Source organism: Erpetoichthys calabaricus, chromosome 15 (assembly GCF_900747795.2).
Source record: "Erpetoichthys calabaricus chromosome 15, fErpCal1.3, whole genome shotgun sequence".
Lineage (NCBI taxonomy): Eukaryota > Metazoa > Chordata > Cladistia > Polypteriformes > Polypteridae > Erpetoichthys > Erpetoichthys calabaricus.
In genome coordinates, this window is record NC_041408.2 from 71,155,876 (window position 1) to 71,176,147 (window position 20,272).

A 20,272-nucleotide genomic window follows, 5' to 3' on the forward strand; every position below is an offset into this window, starting at 1 on the left:
TCACATTTGATTAAAGGCAGGTAAGTCACCATTGGCAGTTTCTGGACCTCATTCATTAAAGGAAAGATAATGACTCCAAATGCACTAAAATATTGAATACGTTTGGGGTCTAAACAAACTATTAAAAGAACTGGCAGGTACGATTATGAGCTACCAAGCAGACCGTTTAAATAACCATTGGGGCACTGGGATGCAAAATGTTTCTTAAGTTCATCATTACACCTTTTTATATATTTTGCACCTCAACTAAGTGTTTAGCATAGTACAGAACTTAAATTTGTTATTTATTTTTACCTTTGGTTTCATTTTGAATTAGATAAAAACATTTCACATTTTAATCTTATTGTCCCACGCTGCCATTTTGTGGTTACTACCATGTTGCCATGCCGGAATAACCAGAGGAGGACAACAGGTGGTGTCTTTGTCACAATGCTAGAAAAGTCAATGAAATTCACTTACTGGCTTTCCAAGATTATGGATTTGCTCAAACATGCTTCTCAAAAGCTTTAGAAGTAAAATTTTCAAGCTTTTGACTCTTTCCTGTTGATTTCTTGATTGCAATTTGGCTTAATGTTTTATTTTGACTTTCCATTTCAGCAGTATCTTTTGGGTTTATGTTGTACTTTTTTGTTTTGATAAAACATTCATAATTAGTGTATAGCATGCCTGGCATATAAGAATATGTATAATAATAATAAACTGAATCAAAATAGTTTAATTGGTGATCTAAGTTGGTTTGCTGTTAGTTTGGAGGTATGTGAGTGGGCACTGCTGCAATGTATTATACAAATATAACTATTATTTTGCAACACTTAGGAAATGCAACTGTTATTTTTAACTGCTCTGCATATTTGACATAATGCATTATACTCTGCTGCTAGAAAAAGAGTTATGTGTGCTAGTTAATTTAGTAGTGTGTGTATTACTGTGAGGTAATCCAATAAAAAAAGATGGACTTCCTTTGATTCCTCAGTTTTTAGCTGTATTATTAAATTGATAGTATCATTTTCTTTTGAAATGTTATGGCACACAGGACACACCTGTGAAGGACTGGAGCTCTCCATTCACAGCCTTCCCTTCCCAGGTTGGCCTCTGCCTGTAAACCTGACTTTGATTCATCTTTTAATAGGGCCAGTCTAATAATTTCTTAGTGATTGGAGGTCTCCTCTGTATACAGTTTGAAAGTTCTTCCATGTTGTGTACTGAAAACAGTGGTAATCTGACACAGTAAGAGGACATACTGTTAATGTATGTTATTTTGATGACTCCAGATTGACCTAGTGCACACAACATTTCCTACGATCGATTGGTGCCTTGTCTAGTTAGGTTCCTATACTGCTCTGATCGTTCCTATGTTGCTGCCAGGATGACTCCAGCCACTCAGCAACACCACAGAAATGAGAGCAAAATAAATGCAGCTGCAGAAAACAGCTAATGGTGTAACCTTCTGCTTGCTCTTGTATAATTTTATCACTTGGATTTTGTTTATTCCCATCATTTTATTGTTTAATATTTTGTTTGTACATATGTTTGTACATATAAAAATGTAGTCTTCTCCATGTTTTTATAATACTACTCTTTTCCATGGGAAACATCTTAAATCAAGATTTTAAATTCAAATTGCATATATCATATTTAACTTAACAGCAGACAACTTACCTTGTGCAACTTCACTTCCAGAACAAATCGGTGCCACACTCCAGAGAGTTTGCTGGAAGGCAGCATCAACATGCAAGCTGCTGTTCCCATAAGATAAATGCTGCCGAAAAAAATGAAGTGTCAAAGAAACAGAGAAAAGTATATAAAAAACTTGGTGTTCTGATAATGAATAACACACTTTCTTTTAAAACTTATTTGAGCAAAAAAGAGGCAACATTAAACCAAGGAGATTTTTTATTACTACATAACCCCCCCCCCCCCCGCTATATCATTACAAATATAACATTAGCTTCCACTGTTATGCTGATGACACCCAGCTCTATCTCACTAGCAAACCTACTGCTTCCTTTCCACCCTCCTCACTTACTGATTGCATAGCAGACATCAAATCCTGGTTTTCTTCAAATTTTCTTAAATATAATAGTGACAAAACTGAGGTTCTCCTCATTGGTACAAAATCAACATCATCCAAAACTGATCATTTTTCATTTGTTATTGATAATTCCTCTGTCTCCTCTTCCCCACAGGTTAAGTGTCTGGGTGTCATCCTTGATAGTGCTTTATCTTTTCAGTCCAACATCAATAATATCTCCCAGTCTGCATATTTCCACTTGCGTAACATAAAACATATTCGCCCCTCCCTCACTCCCCACACCACTGCTATCCTTGTTCATTGCCTTGTCAATTCTCGTCTAGATTATTTCAATTCCCTTTTCTTTGGTCTTTTTCGCAAATCTCTTTATAAGCTTCAACTGGTCCAGAATTCAGCTGCCCACATCATTACTAGAACCCCCTTTGTTCACCATATCACTCCCGTTTTGCAGCAGCTTCATTGGCTTCCAGTTCAGTTCAAGTCAAAATTCTTCTGTTAACTTTTAAGGCAATCCTTGCCCCTCCATATCTGTCTGACCTCCTCCATGTTGCTGGTCCCTCCCGCACCCTTAGATCTTCTTCCTCCATCCACTTGACTGTCCCCTTCGTTCGTCTTACCACCATGGGGAGCAGAGCATTCAGTTGCTCAGCTCTCCAGCTCTGGAACTCACTACCATCTGAGCTTAGAAATATTGAATCATTCTCACTTTTCAAATCTAAACTTAAAACTCATTTGTTTAAGACTGCTTTTTCTCTTTGATTACAATTGCTCTGTCTGATTTTAATTTTTATATTTTACTTTTGTTTATAATCTGTGTTTTATCTATTGTTCGGTGTCCTTGAGTGTTTTGAAAGGCGCCTACAAATAAATAAAATGTATCATTAGTATTATATCACTCTTTTGTGAAATGAATGGTTCAATGTCAGCTTGTTTTGAAGTAAACAGATCACTATTTCTCTCAGTAGTCAGCTGTCATGCTGTTGTTATTCAAAATCAAAAAACGTAAGATTCCATTATGTTATCACTTTTTTTAAATGAGAAAAAAAACAAAGAAAATTATTCTTTCTCACATGTGAAAGCCATGATTTAAGAGTACTAAAAATAATGATGTTGGAACATGGGATATATGAAAGAAGCATTAGTCAATGTCAATTTATTTATATAGCACATTTAAAACAACATAGTAATGCTGTGGCCAAAGTGCTTTACAATAATAAAATAAAAGAAAAACAAAACAAATTAACATAAAACATAAATAGAAATAAAATATATGAACATAAAATAAAATACATAATAAATAGAAGTAATGTTATATAATCACAAAGAGGAAACCATCAGTATTACTGAAGGTCATGGAATGCAAGTGAATAGAAATGAGTCTTTAATCTTGTTTTGAACAGTTCAATTGTAGACGACTCCTTTATATGATGAGGTAAAGAGTTCCACAGGCGAGGCGCAGCAGCTGCAAAAGTCCTGTCCCCCTTAGTTTTACACTTGGTACGAGTGAAAAATTAGTCAAAAACTAATTTAAAAACCTTTATTAACATTCAAACATTCGAAATAGCATTCAAGAAATACTTTACCAATTTTACAATTTCAGGAAGTTAGCACACAAAAAAGAGCAAAATTTTAAAGCAAATCACAAAGCAATGAGGGGTAAGTTAGCAGTTAAGATGTAGTTAATTTAAAAAAAAAATGCAGCTGGTGAAAAGTAGACACAGTATGTGGACGCAGCTTTATAAATTTGTAATATGGACACATGGTGCATGCAGGAGCCAGCCATCAAAGAATAATAACAGGATTAAACTAAATGGAGTTTTCTTTACAGTTGCAGCAAAATTAGAATATGGCCTGAATATGAAATTAGAATATTATTACAGATTAAATTAGAATATACAAAATTAGAACATTGCCTGAATATTTTAAATTATGCCTCATTGTTTTAGGCATTATAGATGAAGCCATCATTCACATAGAATGGAGACTATTTGTGTGACACCATGTGTTGACAGAGGTAGCTAAATGTGCTTTTCTGACCCTGAAACATCTCTTTTAGGGGGGATTAGTGTACAAGAGAAGTGTTTTAAAAATGTAGCAGTCCAATGATTTTTCCATCAGTGCACCAGCACTAGCTGACCACTAAACTCTTACTCTGGTATTGTTAACTGTATATTCCACACACAAATGATATCTCTTAGGATATGTACTGTGTATTTAAGTAGAAGACTCACAACGTACCTGGATACACATTCTGTAAACCAGACTATGTTGTACTTTGTCAAAACAGCCACTTTTCAATACACATACACACTTCAGTGCAGGACAGCAGAAGATGCTAAAGATGCTAACTCACAATATCAGTGCTGATACCAGCTTTAAGAAACGTTTGATGAAATTTCTTTGTTTAGAACATTTCCATTGATCTGTTTGGTTTTAGAAGAAAACACAAAATTTAAAACATGAGAAATTTATTTTCTTTTCTTCATTCCATAGCAGAGTTAGTGGAAATAAAATGTCACAATTTAAAAAGATATCTGCTACAGGGCCACCCTGCGACATACCAGTGCTGCAGCTATATTTAGCTAAACGTTTACTAAGTTTCTATTTGAGAATGTTTTCTCACAAACCCAATATAAGCACTGAGTGACTGATAACATAATAACCTTTATTTTTTCAAATCTGTATTTTTTAATCTATCTACAACTTTGATTTTGAGGGTTCCACGGAGTCCAAATTGTTAATTGGGGTTTTCAGCCCCCCATATTTTGTACCTTGAGCAAAACAGGTACTTATAGCTTTCTAATTCTGGAGCTGCAGAAGAAGGTGATATTTTTTCCCTTTGTGTTTAATCTTACCCTGAAATTGCACCTGTTTGTAGTGTTTGTGAAAGATTCTAGGTTTATCTTTAGTTTGTATGTGTTTGAGATTTTCCACATTTGTTCCACAACCCCAATGCAGATATCTTGCATTTAAATTAAAACACTTGAACTTTGAAATGAACTGACAGAAAATGCAGGATAGGAATTAGCAGGTAAGATCTACAGGAATATGGGAGGTCTGCCTCCGATTATGGAATAGCCCGCAGGATGGCGTTGGAAAATCTGACGTTAAATGGAGAAAAATCAACAGTACACATAAGGCACAAAGTGTTTTAAAGTTGTGCTTGGGTGTTTATTTTTTGCTAGACTAATTTTCTAGATAAGGTGTATCCCTGATGTATTTTTTGGCATATGTACAGGCACCAGTGGAGATGCGCTTGCAGTAATAATGATTTACTATCTGAGAAGATAATCATAAGATACATGGAATTAAACAGACTTTGATATAACTCTTCAAAAAGAACTTAGTTTATAAAATTACACATACTACAGTAATAATTATATAGACTCTTGAATTCAGGCATCTATTATATGAAAGCTTCCAAAGGAATATAAATCTGTTTATGCCAGCATGACAGGTCCAAGCGAGAGCAGATCATTTGCAAGACCTTCTTGTGTTGTCAGTCATAATTTGTTTTGAACTAATTATAGTTGACAAGTTTATGTTCCAAACAGTTTCTTATTAACTTGAAGCTAATTGATGCTGTTAATGGAATCGGTTTAATAAGATGCCTGCTGCTAAGTGTCATTTTAGAAACAATCAATTGTGCAGCTACTGCTCATCCTATTTTCTCATCCTATTTTCAATTCATTTTTCATAAATAGGGTCAATGAGACAACAGGCCAGGTTGTCCAGACCAAATGTTCCTAATCACAGCAAATGTCTCCAACTATCTTTCAGGGGAATTCAAAGGTTCTCCTGCACCATCTCAGTGGCACAATACCTGTAACACGTTATAGGTCTGGCCCTCGCCAATGCATCCAGGCTTAAAACTTCTCATAGAAGGCATCCAGGAGACATCCTCACTAGACACCCAAACCATTTACACAGTCTTTCAAATATGTATATGAGGGCAGTGCACCACATATCCATGACCTGGGTGAAATCCTTGTTTCAGCCCTAGGCCCAACTCTTAGATTGAATACTCTATTTAAAGCCTTCACTACAGTTTGTGCTTGAACTTGAATAATTTTCAGTAAAAACACAAATCACTTTGTAGTATATAAATACGTATATCATTGTACATACTGTATTATTTACTAATATATTCTGCTTCAAGACTAGTATCATCATCATCCCATCCATCCATCTATTTTCCAACCCGCTGAATCCGAACACAGGGTCACAGGGGTCTGCTGGAGCCAATCCCTGCCAACACAGGGCACAAGGCAGGAACCAATCCCGGGCAGAGTGCCAACCCACCGCAGGGCACACACAAACACACACACACACACCAAGCACACACTAGGGACAATTTAGGATCGCCAATGCACCTAACCTGCATGTCTTTGGACTGTGGGAGGAAACCCACACAGACAAGGGGAGAACATGCAAACTCCATGCAGGGAGGACCTGGGTCTCCTAACTGCGAGGCAGCAGCGCTACCCACTGCGCCACCGTGCTGCCCCCTCTGCATACATTTCCCTCTCATTAAGGTATCTGCATTATTGGTAGCCACATTTGAAACATATTTCACCTTTCTGATTTAATTAACCTCACTTCCCCATTTTACTGTTAAGCTTTGCTAGTGGGACCATTGTACTATAATGATCAAGAACCTACAGATATGAAGTTCATATTCTTTATACAAAGGCTTTTGTAAATATTTGGGAAAATTAATCCTTAGGAACTGTAATTGGATTCTCTCATAAACTATTAATCACAGGCTAAATGCCCATTATCTTGCTTCATTAACTACCCTGATTACTCAAAGTATTTCTGTATGCAAATGAACCTGACAGTAGAAGTTTTCATTTCTAAAAAAATAAGTATAAATCTATTTTACAGTAGTCTGAATTAAATATTCTTATTCAGCATCTTCAAGAGCCTTTTAGATAAAAGTCACCAATTTTAATGATGAGCAGAAAAGAAAAACTGTCCTGTGTTTCAGTCATTCAGTCCTTTGACTCACCACCCACGGTAAGTAGATACTTTGTAGACAGAAATCAGTGGATTGGAGGGACTAAAATAGATCTATGATACACACTGCATGAACAGCATACAAAGGTGAACCAATATTTAAGATTAGAGAGGGAACTCTTAACTATTCCATCTGGTGTTTACCTCATGGCAGTTGAATACTTATCCGATTCTGTTCACACCTCTGTCTTTAGACGTCCTTTGGTTGTTCAGTTAGTTATAGTAGTCTCCCCCTTCACAAGTCACTTCTCACCAAACCCCAGGATTAACTTCCAGGGTCAGGGATGTCCTTCATTGTGCTACAGGAAGACCAGCAAAGAATTTGTTCTTGTGGCTTATGCTGTCCATGTAGCTCTTAACCTTCTGTTCACTTTAAAAAGCCATGGCCGTCAAGTCAGAACCATACCTTTCTGCACTATGTGAACAACAGGACAAGCGTACAGTGTCCATTTTAGGACATCCTCCTCCCTCCGAAAAAACTCCATCCTTCCTACTACCTTCGACAAAATATTCCTCCTCCCTGCGAGGAATCCCCAGTCACCCCTCCTCCCTCCTCCGTCCGCTCTCAGTTCTCCGCTGTCCGTTTTCCGCCATCCACCCTCCTATCTCCGTCATCCGCCTTCAGCTCTCCATCAAACCCCACACTCCCTCTGCCCCCTCATCGACATTTTCGTTAATGAAGTGACGTAATACTTCAGCTCCACCTTCTTCACAAGTTCATTCACCAAATTATTTGTCAATTATATTTCACAGTAAGAATTTACAGCACGACTCAAACGTGGGAACGAAAGTAAATGACGTTAATTGTTGAGTGTCTTTTAATATTGTGTAAGCATACATATTAACACATGTGCAATTAAACGTGTGCATTTACGGTGTGATATTTCAGGCTTAAAAGCTCGCCTTTTATTAAAAAGGTAAATGCAAACTTTTTTCATTCTGAAGGGCACAAACCACGCAAAAATGTCGGTACACCAGATAAATAAGCGCAACGTATTATCAGTTGTATTGTATGCTTACAATACATATAGAAATGTGTTAATCGTTAACTAATAGTATGGGATGGTGTTTTTCAACTCAGCTACAGATGCAGATGGAAACAAGAACTGCTTTGAAAAATACGAACGCCTTAGGACCGATCTGGAATAAGGTAGCACAGCGCCTTGATTTAAACGATTCCATGTCTTGGTGGGTTTGCGTTGCTTGTTGTCAATATCTTTACACCTGTTTTTTAAGGCTTATTGACTGAAAGGGGCTTTCGTGAAAAAAGTTAGGGCTTTGCTACAGGATACACCCTCCACAAGTTAAGGAAGTAAAAATAAAGGTATATATTTCTGTTTTATTTAAACCTTTTAAGTTTGTATGCGGAGCGGCATGGTGGCGCAGTGAAAGGTGCCAGTTAGGAGACCCGGGTTCGCTTCCCTGCGTGGAGTTTGAATGTTCTCCCCGTGTCTGTCTGGGTTTCCTCCCACAGTCCAAAGACATGCAGGTTAGGTGCATTGGCGATTCTAAATTGTCCCTGGTGTGTGGGTGTGTGCGCCCTGCGGTGAGCTGGCACCTTGCCCGTGGTTTGTTTCCTGCCTTGTGTTGGCAGGGATTGGCTCCTGTATTTAGGATATAGCGGGTTGGATAATGGACGGATGGACATTTGTATGCATAGCCCCATTTGCCCATTTTCGTTTTTTTTTTCTTTCTTCAGTAATATTTCAGCAAACCCGGAACTTGTCAGTTCAAATCCTGGTACTGACACCACTGTGTGACCCTGAGGAAGTCACTTCACCTGCCTGTGCTGCAAAAAAACAAAGTAATGTAACAAATTGTACCTCAGATGTTGCAAGTTGCTGGAATAAAGGCATAAATAAAATAGATAAATATGTATTATACACATAGGAACTATTCATTTATTTTCAGTTAAGTCATCTGCAGCAAACTTTTATAAATGAGGGTTTCTCCTTTTTAGATAGTGCAAACTGTTTCTTCTTCATTGAGGTTTTCTCTTGGAGAACTTTTTTCATTTCATTGAAAATTAAAGCAGCAGCTGCCAAAATATATAGCATTCTTATTAATCTTTCAACATTGTGTAACATAACTTTATAAAGTAACATAAAAGGTTTAAATACTGGTTATCCTTTTACAATAAAATATTACTAAAGAGATACAAAAAAAGTAAAATGGATATGTTCTTTTTCTTTAAGGAGATTAAATATTACTGAAGAAAGAAAAAAAAAATTAAACAGCCAAATGGGGCTATGCATACGAACTTAAAAGGTTTAAATAAAACAGAAATATATATTTTATTTTTACTTGCTTAACTTGTGGAGGGTGTATCCTGTAGCAAAGCCCTAACTTTTTTCACGAAAGCCCCTTTCAGTCAATAAGCCTTAAAAACAGGTGTAAAGATATTGACAACAAGCAACGCAAACCCACCAAGACATGGAATCGTTTAAATCAAGGCGCTGTGCTACCTTATTCCAGATCGGTCCTAAGGCATTCGTATTTTTCAAAGCAGTTCTGGTTTCCATCTGCATCTGTAGCTGAGTTGAAAAACACCATCCCATACTATTAGTTAACGATTAACACATTTCTATATGTATTGTAAGCATACAATACAACTGATAATACGTTGCGCTTATTTATCTGGTGTACCGACATTTTTGCGTGGTTTGTGCCCTTCAGAATGAAAAAAATTTGCATTTACCTTTTTAATAAAAGGCGAGCTTTTAAGCCTGAAAAATCACACCGTAAATGCACACGTTTAATTGCACATGTGTTAATATGTATGCTTACACAATATTAAAAGACACTCAACAATTAACGTCATTTACTTTCGTTCCCACGTTTGAGTCGTGCTGTAAATTCTTACTGTGAAATATAATTGACAAATAATTTGGTGAATGAACTTGTGAAGAAGGTGGAGCTGAAGTATTACGTCACTTCATTAACGAAAATGTCGATGAGGGGGCGGGGGGAGTGTGGGGTTTGATGGAGAGCTGAAGGCGGATGACGGAGATAGGAGGGTGGATGGCGGAAAACGGACAGCGGAGAACTGAGAGCGGACGGAGGAGGGAGGAGAGAGGAGGGAGGAGGGGTGACTGGGGATTCCTCGCAGGGAGGAGGAATATTTTGTCGAAGGTAGTAGGAAGGATGGAGTTTTTTCGGAGGGAGGAGGATGTCCTAAAATGGACACTGTACTAGCGCAAATGTTCCTTTTGGGAACCATGTGCCCTCTAGTGGCCAAGAGCTGTTCACAATTTTTTGGTATTCCCTCCATGGCCTCACTCTTACTATTTCTCTCCCTATCTCATCCAGAAGCGTGCCAGGCATCTCTATGAGTAGCTTATCTTGGCTACATGCCCAGGTGTCTTAAGGAGTCTTTACAAGCTTCCTTTCAGGATGCTTGCTTTACTCTTTCCCTGTCTCTCACTGTAACAACTAGTTTAAGTCCTTTTTATTGATGGTTAATGTGTATTACTAGTTTTTAGAGGCACCAAATCTGATTTTACCATTTATTTTTATTATAAATATTTTTCAGTTACGTTGGAAAATGGATGGATGGATGGATAGAAAATATTTTGTATTTTTCTCATCATCGTTTTGTTTTTCCCTGGGTGCCACCATTTTGTGTCATCATGACTGTAGGACAAAGTGAGCTTTGCCCAAAGGCCTGTTAAGACAATAGATTATCTGGGATGAAGACAGCCAGCTGCACCAAACCCCACTTACATTCCAAAGTAAGGGACTGAACTCTTCGTATCAGAACCAGCCGTTACTTCATCTAATAATGAAGGTGTAAATCAGAGTAGAACTGACATCTTTGGAAAAGCCCCTCTGCAAACTCTGTTCAGTTTGCGAAATAGACACCAAAGAACAAAAAGCTATATAATTCAGCGAATGACAACTCTGATGGACAAAATAACACACTAATGAGAAGACACTGATTTTGTAACTGGAACTGACTTGAATACAATTACGACAGATTATTTATTTCTTCAAAAACTAGCTGCACTCAAACTCAGGAGGGAATTCTAAAGCAATTCTGAGGGAGCTCCACTCTGATCTCATACTCTCTTACACCCTCTGAAAAAATAGCTCTAAAATGCTGATGAACCGCTCTCTCCCTTGGGAGTTGAAAGCTGACAATCTCTTCTTTTAGTGGACCGGAAAGCTGAGATCTAGTATGCCAATTGAAGCAGCCATTACTTCAAGAAGGAAACTTCAACATGTAAACTCTTATGCCGGAAAGAGTATGTACTTTACATTATGAAGATGCAGACGATACAGCAAAGGACCTAACTGAGGAAATCACTGCACATGATAAATAAAAGACAACATTGCAACAAGAATCCTCCACTTGAACACTGAGCAACAACAGCAAACAACTGCATATGACATCAGGCATCAACTGTAAAGACTTGATATTGTAAACTATTTACTTGTGCAAGGTGAATTAGAATTCTTAATAACAAGTTAAACCAAGCCTCTTCTATGTTATATATTTGTCTGTGTGGTTTGTCTGTGGCCTGTATATATACTGTATAAATTGCGGCGGACAACAGGGGTCCTTGTAAAGCCGGGACGCCTCCGTGCTGGGAGGACTGGGGGAGCAAGCATGGCCAGAGTGTTACCTTCCCCGGAGCGCTAGATGGCAGCCCCCCTGGGTTGCAGTGGTGGCTAGGACTCCTGCAGGGCTCTATGGGAGTTGGAGTTTGGTGCAGCCTTGTTGGAATTCGTGGCTGCCGCCAGGAGGTGCTGCAGCAACCACTGAGCTCTTATGGGAGGTTCTTTTGCCTCACCCGAAAGTGCTGCTAAAAATACACCATCAAGCACTTGGAGCACTTCTGGGGGCATTATAAAAGGGGCCCAGTCGACACTACTCAGAGAGCCAGAGTCAGGAGGAGGGAGACAAAGCTCGCCGAGGAGGAGCGGAGGAGAATAAGAAAAGAGAGAGAGAGGAAGAAAAAAAAGTGTTGTGTTTTTGCTTAGTGGGACTGTGTTGTGCCTGTGGGAAACGGAAAAGGCATTTCCCATGAGGTGAAGAAAAATAAAAAGCATTTGTGTTTTTGCCTCCTGCATCTGTCTGTGTCGGGTTCAGTGGCGTGTGTAGCATATATGTATGTATATATACAGATAGCATATTTCGATAATTCTTGTGTTGATCAATAAATTGTATTATTCCATTTCTTAAAAACGAGTGTGCTTCAGTTACCTTGATATGCAACTAATAACTAGAGGCCGCCTCATACAACAGAGAAAGGAACAGTAAATAAAGAAGAAGTGTTACTAAATTATTTAATTAACTACTGGCATTGCCAAGGGCAACACAGATAATTAATTAACCAAAGAGGAGCATTATCAAATTATTTAATTAATTACTGGAATTGATGAAGGCAAGACAAATAATTGATTAACCAAGTTAAATCTATTCCCCATTCCTACATGACACGATGGTTGTCACTTTGGTTATAAGGCCCCAGAAGATACATTGTTGACGTCATTGGATGTGTCTCTCTTCAAGTTTTTGGATACTCAAAGAAAAACAACCTTTATGCATCGATTAGTATTGCTGTTTAGTCTTCCAAGTCCTTTACTTTTGCTTTCTGTTTTTTTACTTTGCTTCTCCTATTAGATGTTTGGCTATAACAAAAGATCGGACTGATTTTTTGTTTTGATTCAATGCTTGTCTTCTGTTTCCTCTCCAGCTCATCTGTTGATAGCAAGGCTAACACATACCTTCAGTCATTGCTTGTTTCTTTGCTTCGACAACTAAATACACCAGCAGGGTAATGCTCAGGCGCTGCCCTGTGCCCCTTTCTGAGTTTAGGCTCTGTTCTTTTGATTGCCTTTTCTTTTCTTTTTAGATTCAATTAATATGCTTTGAGGCAATTATGTTAGATATTTAAAAAGGAAATCGAGGCCATGTTCATGTTTTTTGTGACCAGATTTGCTAGTTTTTTTTACCTGACTTAGCTATAAATTCTCATCATTTTTAATGGGTGATTTATATGTTCACAGCGATGTGGAAACTGACACCTTTATCAAATATTTTACATAACTGCTAAACTTAGTCGGGTTGGTACTAACTCATCATCACTATCATGCATTAGGTCTTATCACTGCTTCTTATGGTTTATCAAGTGTTTTGCCCTTGGCTCACGTAAAGATTTCTTTAATTGTAATATTATTGCTGCCTTTGGAATATTAAGTTGGTTTGAATATGTAATTATTTAAATTCTACATTTTTTTCCCTTATCATATTGTTTTATAATATTTTGGACTTCAATTTAGTTTGTTTTTTTATTTAATACTTAATTTACCAATGTACTCATAACTTATGTTAGACATTTATTACATGTTATTTCTGTTTTTTTATAGTTCACCTATTTTATGAAAAAAAAAGAACTTTTACTAGGGTTTGAGATTTTTTTACACTCAATCCCTGTGGAAGCTTATTAGATAGACTAGACAAAGAGCCCATTTCGACAACGTAAGATGAAACGGGCACGAGTGGAATAGTAATAAGTATAAGCACCACAAACCTGATATAGGTGTATTGAATGAATGCGTAATTAGGCCTCGAGCTGTTCGCCATTCAGGCCTCTAGAGCTTTAATCGAAGTTGCCTTTCTCTTTGAATTTTCGCGGCTGTAAATCCGCTGCCTGCCGCAATGTCGGTCTCGTAAGGTTTTTCGGGCAACTGCACAGAAGGCGACTGCGCATTCGACTTCGGACATGCGCAGAAAGCGACATGCGCAGAAGGCAACTGCGCATTCAGCTTCGGATGGATGTGAGTGAGTGAGGAGACTGGCAAATTATGTATTTAGATAGATAGATAGATAGATAGATAGATAGATAGATAGATAGATAGATAGATAGATAGATAGATAGATAGATAGATAGATAGATAGATAGATAGATAGATAGATAGATAGATAGATAGATAGATACTTTATTAATCCCAAGGGGAAATTCACATTAAGGTGATCATGAAACATTTATACTGTTTCCCCACCTACTTTCCGTCTGGGACATGCAACATACATACAGTATGGGCCATATAGAATCTTTCAGAATTGCATTTGCAGAGTCAGTGTAGCATTCTTTTTGCATGGAGGCTGTCTCTGTGGTGCCCCTTTAATTGGACATGCTGTATTTGATCATAAATGTCAACACTTTCTTGAATCACTACAACTGATATTAAAATGACATGTTTGCTCCTTACTTCTTGACATAAGTATTGATGAAAGTTTCGTGGGTTACAAGGGATGGCTGGCGTGGATACAGTACATTGAATGTAAACGGGTACGATTCAGTATCAAGTTATACATGCCGTACAAAGCCAGGTTTGGGTGCATCTGGAACTCGATATTTTACAATGGAAAAGAGGGACCTATTAGGACCAAGTAGGAAGGTAATTTCAGTCAATGCAGCATCGAGTCAGGGAAAATGTGCAAAAATTCTCAATGCCTTGCACTGTGGTAGGCTACAATAACTAAATTGCAGTGTTGATTATGCAGGTCAGACACTGATTTTCTACCCTGTCATGTGCAAGTAGTGGAAAAAATATTACAAAAAAATCTTTTAACATCTGCTTGGATAGTGCCTATGTGCATTCATGATGATTTCAAAACATATTGCACGAAGTTAATGTAATAAATCTAGATGAGTACAACAATGAACACTGTACATACTCTTCCTACTGTGAATATGTTGATGTTTATGTATTTACAAGTCTCTATTACACATTATAACATTTTAGCTCATTTTCTGGGGGAAAGCAATTTTTTATTAATATTCTTAGCATTACCATAAAAATGACTTGATTTTTGTCTTTTATTAAATCGTCATTAGTACTATGTCTGTATCAGTCTATTTATGCATTCATACATTATGTATGAAATAATAACACAAACTGTGGTTTAAACCATAGATGGAGACTGTACAGGTAACTCACCAGATATCTTTCTGAGGAGACACTGACTAGGATAAGGTCATCTCCCACTCGTACTTTTTCACCTTCTGACCTTTGCTTGGAGGCTGGGTGAATAGTCCACCAGCAGGCCTCACCTATGAAGAAGAAAATACATTTGTCAGCTATAGAAACAAACAAGCAGAGCATACTGCAAGTAAGGCAGATTAAAACAATGTAAAATAGTTTAAAATTCATGCATCATTTAATTAATAGTCAAACATAAGAAGTATCTTTCAATTGGTATATTAATAAATTTAATACTGTGTTCACATATATATATATATATATATATATATATATATATAAAGTACCTGCTATTGTGGGCTGCATCAGGAGTGGGCAGGAGGAGGAGTATAGGAACCTAATCAAGGACTTTGTTAAATGGTGCGACTCAAACATCCTACAACTGAACACCAGCAAAACCAAGGAACTGGTGGTGGATTTTAGGAGGACCAGGCCCCTCATGGACCCCGTGGTCATCAGAGGTGACTGTGTGCAGAGCGTGCAGACCTATAAATACCTGGGAGTGCAGCTGGATGATAAATTGGACTGGACTGCCAATACTGATGCTCTGTGCAAGAGAGGATAGAGCCGACTATACTTCCTTAGAAGGCTGGTGTCCTTCAACATCTGCAAAAAGATGCTACAGATGTTCTATCAGGCGGTTGTGGTGAGCGCCCTCTTCTACGCGGTGGTGTGCTGGGGAGGCAGCATAAAGAAGAGGGACACCTCACGCCTGGACAAACTGGTGAGGAAGGCAGGCTCTATTGCAGGCACAGAGCTGGACAGTTTGATATCTGTGGCAGAGCGACGGGCACTGAGCAGGCTCCTGTCAATCACAGAGAATCCAATGCATCCACTGAGCAGTATCATCTCCAAACAGAGGAGCAGCTTCAGCGACAGACTGCTATCAATGTCCTGCTCCACTGACAGACTGAGAAGATCATTCCTACCCCACACTATGCAACTCTTCAATTTCACCCGGGGAGGTAAACGTTAATATTATACAAAGGTATTGTTTGTTATACCTGCATTTTTATCACTGTTTAATTTAATATATATATATATATATATATATATATATATATATATATATATATATATATATATATTTTTTATCAGTATGCTGATGCTGGAGTATGTGAATTTCCCCTCTCTCTCTCTCTCTATATATATATATATATATATATATACTAGCAAAATACCCGCGCTTCGCAGCGGAGAAGTAGTGTGTTCGAGTATTACCGTGTGGTCACGTAGGCACAATAGAGAGTGCTCCGTGGTTACTCTCTCAGGTGGGCGTTAGCATATCGTAATCTCCTGGACTAATAGTGTGAGTTTTCTGCATTCGACTTATATGACTGACATTATAAAACACCAGAAATTATAGTGCAAAATCAAGCCCCTTAAACTTGCGAGTATATACGGAGTTAATATTATATATATAAAACATATTATAATGTGACCATCTACTCTCCTATCAAATAAGCCTTATACAAGCAGCCAGTCTTACCAATTTACCTATCCTTGGCAATTAACCTGACAGTCAGTAAATAGATTTTAAAAAGTACCTGAAGGTAAAAAACACAAAGAAATTCATCCATTTTCTAAACTTACTGTTTTTATTAGATATTAGAAGGAAATCTGAGCCTATACTCTAACAAATCTAGGATACCCAGATTGGGATGCCAGTCCATCAAACTGAATAATCATTCACACTCCTGCTCTCACTTATATCAGGTCAATTAACAGTCTCCAATCAACCTAACACACACACACATACACACACCATTAGGATTAGGAAGTAAACTGGAGTACTCAGAAAAACATAAATGAATAATACAGGGAGAAAATATTAACTGCACAAAGACAAGTGACCAAGCCAAGCTTCTCTATACTAATACGTCTCAATCAGTATTTGTTAGTAGGTTTTACAGAAGGCATAGAAAATTTACTATCTATGCTCTGTAGCCTTTAGTGATGTCCTGAATGTACTGATTACACTAAATGAGAGAGATAATAAAGTGCATCAGCGTTTGCACATTGAGAAGTTTATGTGCAATAATATCAAGATCCTTAAAGGTGCCAGATGAAGTAATTTAATTATTTATAATGATAAAAATGAAAATATACAGTAGTTTACTGCTTCAGATTAAAGGTTGCAATAGTGGACTGGTGCTTAAAATACTGCAGTCTGTGCCTATCAATACTAATAATAATAAAAAAAAACGAATTACATTTATATGGCGCTTTTCTCACTACTCAAAGCACTTTACATAGACAGAGGGGAATCACTTCAACCACCACCAATGTGCAGCACCCACCTGGTCACTGCACTGGGGCATTGGGATCCACACACAGACCAAGTGCTCCCTGCTGGCCTCACCAATACCTCTTCCAGCAGCAACCCTAGCTTTTCCTAGATGGTCTCCCATCAAAGTAATGGCCAGGCCCAAACATGCTCAGCTTCAGGTTGATGACCTGTTCTGAAACGTAGGTGGTATGGCTGCTGACAATAATGTATGTATTGTTTTTTCACCTTCTGTGCCATAATGAGTTCTATCTATGTTGATATGAAATACTGTCAGTTGATCCAGTTAAAAAAATAACAAAACCCTGTTAGCTTTTAAAATGTATGCAATATTTTTGACTAAAATAGAACTTCACATGGTGCAGGTGAAAAAAAAAGAAAATCTTTTAGGTACTGTTGTGTAACAAAACTGTTTTTGTTAATGTTCTGACTCCTTTCAGAAAAGGTGCAGGCAAGATATTTGAGTGGAGAACCATAACCTTAACCCTAACCAAGTCAGGCAGGACAGCCTTTGGAGCCACAACCCAGTGTAAGCCGGTCTTTTGCTATAGTTAAATATACTAAGAAAATCAAACCAGGAAACACAGTCAGTAGATATAAGATGGAGCATGCTTGGATGAGGGCCCTACAACCAAACTTACCAGATTTAGTCATAATAAAAACAAGGAAAGGTTGAGGTGTCAGCCCAGACCAAATTAGTATTGATGGCCAGTGCATTCAAAGCACCCATAAGACTGAAAACACCTAGCTCAACATTGTAGCAGTGTGATCGGAGCTTATGGGAACTTTGTTCTTCCCTGCCCTAACCCAAAGCAAAGCTCAAAATCAGCAGTCAAAAACCTACTGACAAGTTAAGGGGAATGCCAAGAATTGAAGTCAAAGGGAAGACAAGTATCTAAATGGCAAAAGAAAACACGATAAAGCAAGAGTGCACGCATATTTATAAATATCCACAATCTCAGAAAATCAAGGAAGGAAGGGCAATGCAGGTTTATAAATCTGTCATATTGCTGGTATGATTGGTTCAACTTCCAGGGACACGTCTTTAGTAGCACGACTCCACGTGCTGGCAGTGCCATCAAACAAAATGCTGTCATGGGAAAATGATAAACCAAACTCAACACTGTGAGAATGACTTTACTCAGAAGAAACAATATTTTCTGATTCATCATGATTTCAAAACTATGAAAAAATCAGAAATACTTATATAAAAAATCCTTTAATTAAGAATAAAGAACTGGTATCATAACAGTCAGTAAACAAAATGCTATTTTTACATTAAAAAGTCCTAATATATACTGTGATCTGTTGATCAAAAGCATGTCTTTAATTTGCTAATCAATCAATGTGTTTAGGAGTTGCAGCATGTATTTTAAGTCCACACACAAACAAACAATAAAACCTTGAATTTGTCACAGTTCCTATTTGTTACTACTGATAAAGGCTCTGTTTCTTTGTTTGGTTTAAAAACCACCATCAGACATAATGCTCAGTCTCACTAGCCACCTGTCACATATTTAATGTGAAAAATAAATGCAAGGACGACAAGAAAATGAAAAATGTGCACGCCTAAAAAACTCCCAAAGTACGAATATAATAACACATCTTCATGTAAGACAATAATGGAGTTGCTAAGAACCAATCAAGTGTGTGTCATGGCACAGACACGATAGAACATACCTGTTGTATCTTCTTGTAGTCCTACATCGAAAGCCAGTTTGTCAGTTGAAGAGCGTGAGGTGGACAAACAACAAAGATACTGAAAGCAAAGGTAACAGTTAAATTCTAATGGTAAATACTTATGCCTGAGCTCAAGATTTAACCTTTTTTGTATGTGCATATGTATTACTTTATTATTCTGGTTATAGAAAATACACTTTCAGAGCATAAACACAGCATACGCCAAGTCAATTTTACAGAACTGGCATGATGAATCAATGTCCTACAACTGAAACAAAACAATTACATGCATTGTGTTTAAATTATGGATTTACAGTACATTATGTGGGTTTCCTAAAATTAAGGTATTCATCTATATAGCCAGGGTAACCAAGTGGCTCCACACTATTTTTCCTAACTACAGTTTAATAAGAAAGCACTCATATACATTATCACAATCAAATAAATTAATAAATGCCAAATTTTCATAAAAAGCACTAAAAGTATGTTTAACACATCCAGTTAATAATAGAGAAACAGAGAGGCTTGGATGGATTTGTTCCCATCAGATGCATAATACAGATAATGGCCAGCCTGGAAGGAATAACATATATTTCTGCAATGAAGATAAAATACAATTATAAAGTTGCCTGTATGGAACTTGAGAAATCCAGAATAATTCAATGATACAAAAAGGACACATCTTTAAATATATGCTGAAAAATAATTTGTACTAAAATTACATTTGAATTTGACACTTAAATCTAGAATCAGTTATACATTTTTAAGAAAGCTGTGGTTTTTATTGTCCTACTAAATTATGTAAAATTTAAATAATTTTCTCATAGTTTATCAAAAAAAAGTACCATCGAGTTAAATGTAGCTTTCACTTCAGCCTGTATTTCTCCAAAGGAAAAAAAAAATATCTTTGCTTTGCTAGTACCAGAAAATATGCTGCTCAGTCTTTGGCACAGCACCATCAATTTATTAGACCCGTTTTATCTTGTGGCATAGTGACTCAGTGAACAAGAGCACTAGGGTTCATGTCATGGTGCTCCCTAGGTGGAATCTGCATGGGAAATTAAGTTATTATTTTATCTTTTTACTTTATATTTGGTTGATGCCTTTATCCAAAGCAACTTGTATTCAAATTGCAACTGTTTATAAAGGTGATTTTCATGTTTATTTATTTAATTGTATAAATCGCATTACAATGAATGATACACGGAGCAAACAAGAAATTGATTAATACTACATCCATTATACTTACAGTATGTTCTCTA

At 37.3% G+C, this 20,272-nt stretch overlaps 1 protein-coding gene across 3 annotated transcripts in view; it reads right to left on the reverse strand.

Moving 5' to 3' along the window:
* Positions 1-20,272, reverse strand: part of ryr2a (ryanodine receptor 2a (cardiac)) — a 657,734-nt gene that overhangs the window by 332,282 nt on the left and 305,180 nt on the right. For all 3 annotated transcript variants that reach the window (XM_051919561.1, XM_051919560.1, XM_051919559.1), the window contains exons 5-7: positions 19,011-19,089; positions 15,002-15,114; positions 1,660-1,759 (exon numbers count right to left, since the gene is read on the reverse strand). In XM_051919561.1, the coding sequence (XP_051775521.1) occupies positions 1,660-1,759; positions 15,002-15,114; positions 19,011-19,089 (292 nt within the window). The remainder of the gene's footprint in view (positions 1-1,659; positions 1,760-15,001; positions 15,115-19,010; positions 19,090-20,272) is intronic.